Below are 11,639 nucleotides of genomic sequence, written 5' to 3' on the forward strand. Positions count from 1 at the left end.
ATTTCACAAAAAAAATTAGGATGAATGAAGATGCATATTCGTTTGACATCAGTGTTCTTCCTTTTCCTTCAGCTTGTTTGTATTTTTGTCAACAAACATAATAAAAAAATTTTCATTGTGGTAAACAAAATAATAATTTGATCTAAGTAAGAGTTTTTTTTCTTCCCAATTTTTAAAAAATCTTTACATGATAGAAAAAAATGAATATTATTTTCAAAATCTGCATAGCTGAATTAGGGAAAATCGGTTATTAAAACCAAACAACTTTTATGAAGTTTAAATTAACAAACCTGTGTTATTCTTGCAAATGTTAGACAGTAGTCAAACAAAATAAATTTTAAATCACTTACTTTTAGCACAACATATATCAACAACTTTAAGCCTTGTCCTGAACTGACCAAGTATATCTGTCCCAGTGATCATATTACCTTCCGACTGAAGCACTAACACCCCAACCTAAGTGTTAAAAAAAAAACAGAAGTTTTAGCTGAATCAAAAACACTGTAAACATACTAAAATACTGCTACAAACTATGTTTCTTTAATAAACAAAAGAATATTAAATGTTTCTGAGGGTAGTAGTTCAGAGCTTTCATAATTTTTGAGCTAAAAAACCTAAAATTCAAAAACACCTAAACACGTCTATTTCAGCAATCACACTAAAGCAAGTGAAGGAATTAAGTTTAATTTCATTTTCAATTTATAAAATCAACCTGTTTCATCAAACTTGCTTATATATAATGCTGTCATCCAGTTCCCAAATTTTATTGCACATAGCTATTATGTTTTAACCAAGTCTCCTTATTAGTTTTTGTAACAATGAAAGAAAAATATGAAATTTTATGAATTTACTGTTTCAGTACTCTCCTCGATCCTTGCTTTGCATCAATATTTAGAAATGTCAGTGTGGAATCAATGAAATAACTTAGCAGAAATACTTGGTCCTAAAGTAAGAGACTAAATATAATTATAGACAAGGCCTATGAAAGTTATGTATCTATATGTTAAAAATTCGGATGAATTATTAACTCCTTAAACCCAAGTGTCCAGTCAAAAATACCAATTTACCCATCAGATGGTGACAGCATCCAATAACATTTATGTCTCTTTGGCTGAAAAGTAATCCAAACCATGTTATTATTCACAAAATTAAGAAAATTAAAATTTTATAATGTTTGGTGATAATTATTAGGACATCATGAAAATAATTCCAGCAGAATGAGCAAAAAATTATGGGTTTAAAGAGTTAATGATGACTTCTTGCTAATTAAACCTATATGTAACTAAATGGAAGAGAAAAAGTTTGAAGGTTAAAATACTTACAAATATTTGTAAAATAATTAACAAGTTATATCACAGCAGATATTAGAATTAGACAAGCATTTCACTTTTTCCATTTGTGAGTTTATTTTCAACTGTGTTAAACAACACTTAGCCACACCATACAACCAATTTTGAAAGCCTTTTATGAAATTTTTAAACTTTTTTGTAGCTTTTCATTCCTTCAGCGTTGTAAATTTTTTTAGTACTAGCCCAAGACTAGTAGACACGAGCAATGTACTGGCACAAACTGAAATTCTGATAGCCCGAATATTTTTTTTCTCCCACTGTAATGACTAAATAATTACATATTGCAAATATACAATATGCAATGAAGATTTCCACAGTATTATAAAACTAAAAATAATGTGATTTACTACAGCACGAGTGAAACACATGTAAAACCTATTGACAGGTTAACCAGTCTACATATATGACAGACTGGTATTCTTGATGTATCAAAAATAATATCATTTAATTCTAAGTACATAAGAATTTAAAATCTTTGGGCAGGTTATCCAGCAGGCCTAACATTTGTGATAAAAATCCCATAAACTTCTTATATATTTTACATATTCCTCTTTATTTGTCCACTTCAGATTCCAGATTAGAGGGAATACAAATTGCAGATTTTTTCCACATTATTTTGGTGTTTAAACCATAACTTTTAAAGTCTTGTATACATATTAATAACACGTAAAAACCTCTCTCTGATCGTCCAGCCCAACTGATAAGTTCTGGTATTGAATGAAAGGTTTTTTTGACAGTAGCTTGTGGGAGATAAAAGGTAGATCTTTAATGCTATTTTTACTTTGAATTACAAATGTTAGGTCTATTAATTTCCAATGCTTTGCCAGCTTTTTGCATTTAAACTGTAACTGGATTGACCAGCATTCTGAGCATTCCACCCTTTTCTGTTGTGCCAAGGAAAGAGACTGCAGATTCCTGAACGAGTAGTCTGAGTTATTTTGCTCAAGCTCAGTTGTTCATCTCATATATAACTATTCTAATCCCAGACAAAAATAATCAAGTAGATTAGAAAGTGTTATAAATACGAAAATACATAACTGAACATTTTAAGTTACTATTTAGTAATCGAGTCACTCATGTGTTTGTATATCACGTTTACACAGGGGTTAACTTGTGGTGGAATGGTCTAGAACCACATTCTGCCTCTTGACGATTCAATCTATTAATGTTCCTGATCTTTTGATTGGAATGTCAAAGTGAATCAAAAAAGAGAGTTCCACTTCCTTCAAAATTTAAAAGGCTGTTGATCATACAAGAATTTCAGTGACAAAATATATTTAATGATTTGAAAAAAAAACAAGAGGGAATCCTCAATAGCCACAGCACTTTAAATTCTTTTAGGCAGGATTAGAGTAAATAAATCTACGAGACCTTTGTTTCCCTTTTTTATTAGCTATATTTTTGTGGACCAACAATACCAAGGGTGAGGTGCACATATACCTGATTCAAGTTTATTAATCATCAGAATCTCTACCATCCTACCCTCAAATTGAAATTCTTTGGGGCAGGATTAGAATAAATTAATCTATGAGACCTTGGGCATGGTCAAATACACCAATTTAAAGGATTTGACCTCCTGAGTCCAAAACTGTAATTGGATTTCAAATCAGTCAAGAGATGACAGAACTATGAGCTAAAAGTCTGTACTTGAAAAAAAAAAACTCAGAGCCATTCTATGAGCTGCTCATCTGTGGCTAAAAATAGCAAGAGGTATCATTTTTGTAAATTCTTACAATTAAATATAAAGTTGGATTTTACACTCATACACGTATATTTCATGCAAGCAGAACTGCACTAGCCCCATGTTGGTACACGCGGAATTCATGGTAATACAAACTCAAAATTTTGTAGTTACAGGCATTGGGATAATGGATTCTTACACCCACCTTTGAGCTGTCTAGATTTCTGTTCACAATGGAGACAGATTTTAGTTGCTCCAAGGGAAAATACTGCATTTTGAAACTTGCAGTAAGTATGTCAATAATGAACTGTATTTTTCTTTAGAAAAAATGACTGCTGAAATGGCTCCCATAGCCTACAGTACATATCTTCCCCAAAGTGGACTACTTTTGTGTTGAAAAAATGTTTAATTGCTATATACATGTACAACCACTTCCCAACACTAATTACTTTTACAAGAGCCAGAGTTCAATCACATAATCATAGTATTGATCGTTGTTGTATTTTTGCTCTCTATATTTTATGGCCAGTTTTCATGTTGGGATGAGGAGTGAAATGCATTTATTTTTCACAACTTTAACCCTTAGTCTAGTTTGACCTTATGGGTATTAACATATCTCTTAAAATAGTCAAGAAGCTAACATCTGTGCAAGTTCTTGTCAAATAGAATTAACGTTTAACTGTGTTGCATCATATGTGATACATCTTTGTTGAATTTTATGTAAAGCTACTTGAGGACTATATGCAACAGCTGTCTAATACAGAAGAGCAGACTAGTAGGAAGGTAGCTAGTTAACATCACCTACTTCTAACTCTCGGGATACTTTTGACAGACCAAATAGTGAAATTTTACAGTCACTCATAAAATGCATCCATGGCCCCAAAGTATGGAGCAAGTGTTTTTTTTTTATCTGACACACTGGGCCACGCCTGACACTAACATACTAAGAAAAGTGATTATTGGACAAACACTTACCAAACCTGTGCTGCAAACTACAATACAGCCTTCACAAGGCCGACCACCAAACTGACGAACAGATGGTCCAAAAGGAATGTAGTTGTATTTCTCAAGAAACAAAGGACTGTCTTTTTTCTCCATGTTGAGACCAATCTGAAATTATAAGTATGAAAACAAAGCAAACTGTTAGCTGTGTTATTTTGTGAAGTAAGAAGTGATTTTAATTTAAAAGCCTTACAATATCAATAAATGCAAACAAGAAAAGATAAGAAACAAGTTGTACCAAAGTCATGATAATTTAGCAAAGTGCAGCATCTTATAACAAGTGACACTCCATCACAACAAAGGTCAATGATATAATAATACCCCAAGCAACAGTACGCAACATAATCAAGAAGGATCTTCATTTGGAAATGAGGCCAACAATTTTGGGATTTGCCATGATAAGGATTCTAGTCACATCTCTCATTCAACCATTGCATACCTCAAGCAAGAATGAAACTGGTATTCATGTTATTCTATACAAAGATGTACTTTGTAAAGTTACTAAATGTAATGCCTATGGATTTCTGTGTAATTGGACTGTTGAAACTTGCTATGAGAAACTGTCATCCTTATATACTAGTTCGATTATAGAAAACAGATGCATATCTGTCAGGTACAGCATAACTGGAGATGATGAGGCTTAAAAATGATTTTACCACAACATACCCAACCCTCTTTACTTGAACCCAAAAGAAGACCTCATTCTTAAACTCAGCTAATGCTCTTGCTGACCACAAGGACAGGCATAGTTTTAGAACTTTCAATATGATGTTGCAGTAAAAGAGAAATTTACAACTATTTCTTGGTGACAATAAAAAAAAACAAGAGTAAAGTAGAATTTTACATAAATAAATATCCAGAAGGATGATTCACAATTACAATCAAAATATCATTAACTGTAATTGGAATATAAAAAACAGAAAACAAACTAATCCAACCATTTAAGAGTCTCAAATTCAACTAAGTAGTACCAAATGTTTAACAAGCCTTACTTTACAAACACAGAAAATTATACTACAAAACTTATGCCAACAGTGTCATGAAAGAAACAAGCCTATTAAAATTTGTTCATTTTACATTAAACAATATTGCATTTTCAGTAACATATGACTCCAATATTATTGTAAATATGCTTATGAATATGTAAAACAATACAGAATTGTCTGGAAAAGTGTATAAAGTATTGCTACAAAAGGTGACTGAAAAGTGGACATATCTTTCATTATTTCTAAGCATTCAACAATGCACAAGCTTAATGTATAGCTTTAGACATATCCAGTACCTCATATGCCACTTTTCTGTATATGGTATTCGGAAGTTTTGGTACTAGGCACTTCAGATTATCACATTATTGGTTGCACGTTAATTTAGCTAAATTGAAATTATGTTACACTGAAAATTAGCTATTTTGATACAATACATAAAAAAGTATTATGGTTGAAAATGCAAATTTTTAGAAAACATGTTTAAAAACATAATATTTTAAAGGCTAGCAACCTCTGATAAATAAATTGTAACAGATGGGTTATGTACAGTAGCAGCAAACATTTTTGTCAGTTCAACAAGCCTTTCAGCTTAGTTTTAAGGCAACATACAACGTCAAAAAATAATGACTGAATACAACCGAGTATTTAGCTGTGGCATCCGTGAAAGAAGTGGAATCTTTATTGGTTCATCTGAATTACTAGACTGTGGGGGAAAAAAAGGAAGTGGCGATCATGTATAAAATTTGAATGTTGAGGACGATTAAAAGTACAGGCCTAGCTTATCCCAAAATTGTGAGTAATACAATAAGGTAAACTGATGTGGCTCAATGGAACCATCACAAAGCATAATTGGCTATTCATTTATTAGACAGTTGCCATTGTATAAGTTCTTGAAGAGAATCATATAACATGCTTAAGTTAGCTACTGAAATGAACATTTGCAATTTGGAAAATTCACCGACACATGGTCTTTAATCTAGCATGTTGGCTTCATGTAAATATCAAAAACACAATTAACTCTGAATATTATCTACTCTGATATAAACTGCTCACAGTATACCATAAAATCTATTAAGTTTACGAAAAGAAAAAGTTATTTTATCAATTAACTACTTTTACATTATTTAAGATTATTTTTAAGCTGTATTGTAGAAGATGTGTTAACAAAGACTTTATTACACTAGATGATTTTTGTATTTCCATGCAAAAAGAAGTATGTACTGGCCATTATTATATGCATGCCTAAAACATATTTTTTTTAAGTATTAATTTACTTTTTTCAATAAGAGGTTTACTTTTGCATAAAGTCTCGAGAGAGAAATGTTGGATTATAGTGTCATTTTAAATTAGTAATAATAGGCTTTCTAAACACATTTTTCAAAACTATTTATTTACCAAACTGTTAACATGTCCACAAGTTTGTTGGTTACAGGTCCCTAATAATGTATATGCCACACAAAAAATGTAAACAAAAATACCATCAATATTAGAGAAAATAAGTGATTTCACTTAATTTTTCTGTCAGTTGTTTATACTGAGTGCTACAACATGCAAAAACATAAAAATTACTCAGTATGATGCAATATATGGATCTCGTCAGTGCTGACTGATATAAAATATTCACCACCTTCTTTTACTATAACTCGAAATGCCTGAAATTTTATACTGTTAACTAAAACCAATTATGTAAAAAGGTAACATTAAATTTTTATAAAATAAAACCATCATGTTGTCATGCATCTGATGTGGTGTATTTCTCGTTTGAAAAGGCATCACATCCAGAATATCAAGTTTCCAAATGTTTTGTGCTATGTGAGATACTGAGTAACTTGTATGCCAGTCCCTAATTAAGGAATCACTAAATATATTTTTACGTTTAAGTACTCCCATCGAAAACTTTGGTTTCCATGAAACATCTTGTAAATGATAAAATGAAACATCAACCCTTTTTTTTGTAAAAATGAACTTTTGCCTTACCTTTTTACCATTGTGAAACCAGGAAATACTAAGAATGTTTTCACCAGGAAATGATGTCATTGAAAGCTGTGTCCATTCATTTAAAAGATAATCCTAGAAAAACAAATTACACCATATATAATGTAGTAATTATTTACATCAAATATATAGAGTTAGTAAACCAAAGTTTCACAACTTTTTTGTTTTAAGCACAAAGCTGAACAATGGGCTATCTGCACTGTACCCACTGAAAGACCCCTTGAGTAATAACACACAAATCAATTGAAATATACGAAGAAGTTTCCATATTGTTTACAGTATGCATGAATATAACATAACCTACTTGAATCACTCCTCAAGCCATTCTTATATAGACAATTAAGCTTCAGGAGAAAGATTAAAAACTTGGAATGGATTCACTTGAAGTTTAATTTTAGCTTAACACTGCAGATTTGAAATACAAAAATTACTACTGAATTAACATAAGATAAATGCAAAGCAGCATAAACTTTGTTCAGAATACAAACTTACTTAATTTATGAAGATTAATTTGTCACATGGTCAGGACTTTTGTGTTCAAAAGGAATAACATAACATTTGGGACAACATGGGACCTATTGGTCCATCTCAGCTGTTCCCTTCTCTAAACTTTTTTTTTTTAAATCTTAAAGCCAACCCTTATCATTCATATACTTATCAAGCTTTTTCTTAAACTCACTTAAATTTACTGCCTCTACAACATCCAAAGGCCAACCACCCTGTTAGAAAAATAAAACTGTCTTAACTGAAGATGACTCCTACCTTGCCAAAATTTGTATTTCTGTCCCATAGTCCTACCTTTCTCACTGTTAAATATGAAAAAAAGATGATGCATCAACACTATCAATTCCCTTTACAATCTTGAACACCTCAATAAGATCCCCCCTAACTCTTCTTTTTTTCCAGAGAAAACAATTTGAGAGGTTTCAGCCTCTCCTCATATGACACCCCCCCATCCCAGGCACCATTCTCTTAAACCTTTCTAACAGTTCAATGTCTTTCCTAAGGTAAGGAGCCCAAGACTGAACACAATATTCCAAATGTAGCTTAACCTGTACAATGAAATTATAACCTCTTTAGACTTGTATTCAATATTTCTGTTGATACAACCTAAAATCTTATTTGCCCTACCACTAGCAACAGCACACTGCTTGGATGGCTTTAGAGACTGATTGAATATTACACCAAAATCCCTTTCCTTCATAACATTGTTAAGTTTATTCCCATCCAAATTATACTTATAACTCAAATTATGATAACCCACATGCATTATTTTGTATTTACTATAATAAAACCCATCTGCCATTTATTTAAATCTAAATCCTTTTATAATCAGCAGCATCCTCTTCACAGCAAGCAACATCCAAGACCTTAATATCATCTGCAAATTTAAGTAATTTATTGACTATTCCTTCATTTATGTCATTAATGTAAATAAAAAAGAGCAAAGGTCCTAAGACTGAGTCCCGAGGGACCCCACTTGTGACATTAATCCAGTTTGACTGAACTCCATTTGTAACAACTCTCTGCTTTCTTCCATCCAGCAACTCTTCTATCCAATTTGCTAACTTATACCCCACACCTATAGAGATGATTTTTTATAAGCCTTTTATGTGGCACCTTGTCAAATGTTTTCTGAAAATACAGATACACCAAATCTACACCCTTACCTTCATCTACATATGCAGTAACCTTTTTAAAGAATGTCAAAAGATTTTTAAGGCAAGATTTTCCCTTAGTGAAACCATCTTGACTATCCAATAAAATTCTACACTTTGTTCAATGACTTTGCAAAGCATCTTCTAACAGACTTTCCAAAACCTTTCCCACAACTGATGTAAGGCTAATGGGTCTATAATTATGGGACAATTTTTTATCACCTCCCTTGAAAAGAGAAGTTACATTAGCTAACTTCCAATCCTCTGGAACCTGCCCACTATCAAGGACTGACAAAAAATAGTAGTACGTGGCTCACATATCCAATCTTTAACCTCCTTCTAAACCCTAGCCGAAATATTATTTGGCTCAGGAGCCTTATCATTTTTTAAACTTCCCAATTTTTTCTTAACCAACTCAATAAAAGGTGTAATTAAACATTGAACAAACACTGAATACTGAGGTGAGACAGTTACTTCACATTGCTGTCTTCTATATATATTAGTTTTAGAACAATCTTCCAATAAATCAGAAAACTGAACAGCCAGGATATCTCCAATTGTTTCTACAGGAAATAAGAGGTACTTTTAAGTAAAAAAAAAAGTAAAGTAAGATAAAAAATAAGCAAATAAACTACTGATATGAGAAAAAAAGCATTACAAAGCCTTAAACAAAACTGTTAAAACTTCCTAAGTAGTACTCTTAGATAACACCTTGAAAAAAAGGTTTAAAGGAAGAACCTGGAAGAAACATGATGCATGCACCCTTTAGAAACTAGACTCATAGCTAACTATTTATATTAGCAAAACTAAAATAAGGGCTTAATTGATAATGAAAGCCAATGAGAGATTGTTGAATTACCCACCTCCCTAGAAACTTTATGCAGCAAAGAATTATTAGGGAAAATGACAAGCATATGTACTAAACCTGTTGGAAATTTGATTGTTTCAGATCAAGTAGAATGCAGACCTTGCAATAAAAGATAATTAGGAAGGGAACTAAAACTTGAAAACAAAAATTACAATAAGAAATTTACCTTAGTGGGTTCTATTCAACATTCAGAAAAAGTACATTGGAAAACACACAAGCTGATTATAATATAAGCAAATAATGAGTTAATGTTGATAAGAACTTTGTAGCTGCATTCTATATCATGTGATAAAGTGTGCCTTGAAAAATTCCTAATATAATTATTAAGAAAGGATACCTAATGTACATTAAAGCATAGAAGTAATAAGATAAGCAACAAGTAAGTACTAAAAAATGCTTTAAGATGCTATAATGGCTCAAATAAGACATACCTCTAGAACACACATTTACATAATGTACATTCATCATAATACATACACACACACACACACATATATATATATATATATATATAATGTCAATGCCATAGTTGCAAGAGGAAAGAACCTAGAAACCTGAAATTTTGCACACACATACTAAGTGGACCCTGAGGGTGTGCACCTAAATATTTTACTTATCTATGTGCGTGCACATCTTATGAGGCAAGCTAGCAAAAAACCATGACTTTATCACTTTATCATGTTTATGGGAAATAAAATATGTTTGAAATGTTTTTGACTGTTCTTCTATGCTAAAATAGGTTCAGAATATACACATTGACATAGTCATCTAGAATATATCAACCTAATAACCTGAGTGAAGTTGGGTACTTTCACTAGTGTGTTTGTGTGTATATATGATAAATGGTAAATTAGAAATGAAAAATTAATTATTCATACACAGAAATAAAATATCAGAAACATATATTAAACTTAAAAATTTTTAAATCACAATATGTGGTTTTGTATTAGCAATTTTTTTTTGGCAAAGATTTACACTGTTTACAAAAAAGCACACTCTTAAGTTTTAAAATCAAAAATATTGTATCCTAATAGCTAGGACTTCTGATTGAATGAGCAATATGAATATGAAAAAAGCGTGTAAAAAGTGTAACGTGCTTAACCAACATCACAATTGCTTTATACTTGACTATCCTGTGTTAAGTCCCATGTTTACTATAATTCTGACAAGCTTTTAGTTAAATATATAAGTCTGTTGTACACAAAAAAATCAGATGTGTTACATAAATATCTGTACCCAAGATATGTCTGTGAATTGATTATGTCAATCTGAATCAGACTCTGATAAATTGGAGTGCAAGGTGATGTTCATGTGAAGAATAAGAATACTTTTGCCCATCATACAGTTTGTAAATTGTGTCTAAATAGCATCTGGAACCTCTGAAATGCATATCTACAGTTTTATCAAGTATTCCTATATACTTGTTCCGGTATTTACTCTCCTCTATTACAAACTGTTACTAAATCAATAATGTAGGGTAAAGGAGCAGTTGATAATCCTGACACCAAATACTATGTTGAATGGCACTCTGTAAAAGGTCGTGTCATGTACACACACACAGTCAGCGCAAAAAGGGTTAAGGCAATATATCTGTGTATTTATAATCAGATATAAGATTTCTTCAATAAAAGAATTGCTCAAAAGTTAAAATATTTAGATTCAGATATTCATATGTCATGAAGAAATACTATACTAGATAATTAAGTTATCAATACCTTCATTATCCATATCTGCACATGCCCTGCTGAATCAGCTATCAAAAGTTTTGTTCCTGTGACATCCCACTCTATACACGTTACCTCTTCACAGTGACTTGTCACTCTGTTCCACAAAAAAAAATCAAAATTTTAGAAGTATATGTAATTTTATGATTCATTTATTAAAAATATTAAATGTCTGATGTACATGAATATATTTTGCCTGAGACATTTAGCAAGTTAATTCCTCAAAGAAACTGGTAGGCACATACCGTATTTTTCGGAATATAAGATGAACCGTTATTTTGAAGACAAAGTTTTAGAGAAAAAAAGCTATATTCGCACTTGAAAGATTTTTATTGAACAAAAATTCAATTTGATACTTTAAAAATGAGTATATATT

General features: G+C 31.4%; 1 protein-coding gene across 1 annotated transcript in view; it reads right to left on the reverse strand.

Moving 5' to 3' along the window:
* LOC106473601 (mediator of RNA polymerase II transcription subunit 16-like) overlaps positions 1 to 11,639 on the reverse strand; it is a gene marked incomplete at its 3' end in the record, with an annotated part of 17,611 nt that overhangs the window by 1,535 nt on the left and 4,437 nt on the right. Inside the window, exons 3-6 of the mRNA XM_013934284.2 lie at positions 11,255 to 11,360; positions 6,996 to 7,088; positions 4,006 to 4,140; positions 351 to 456 (exon numbers count right to left, since the gene is read on the reverse strand). Of these exons, the coding sequence (XP_013789738.2) occupies positions 351 to 456; positions 4,006 to 4,140; positions 6,996 to 7,088; positions 11,255 to 11,360 (440 nt within the window). The remainder of the gene's footprint in view (positions 1 to 350; positions 457 to 4,005; positions 4,141 to 6,995; positions 7,089 to 11,254; positions 11,361 to 11,639) is intronic.

The sequence above is a fragment of the Limulus polyphemus genome, unplaced genomic scaffold (assembly GCF_000517525.1).
Source record: "Limulus polyphemus unplaced genomic scaffold, Limulus_polyphemus-2.1.2 Scaffold6315, whole genome shotgun sequence".
Lineage (NCBI taxonomy): Eukaryota > Metazoa > Arthropoda > Merostomata > Xiphosura > Limulidae > Limulus > Limulus polyphemus.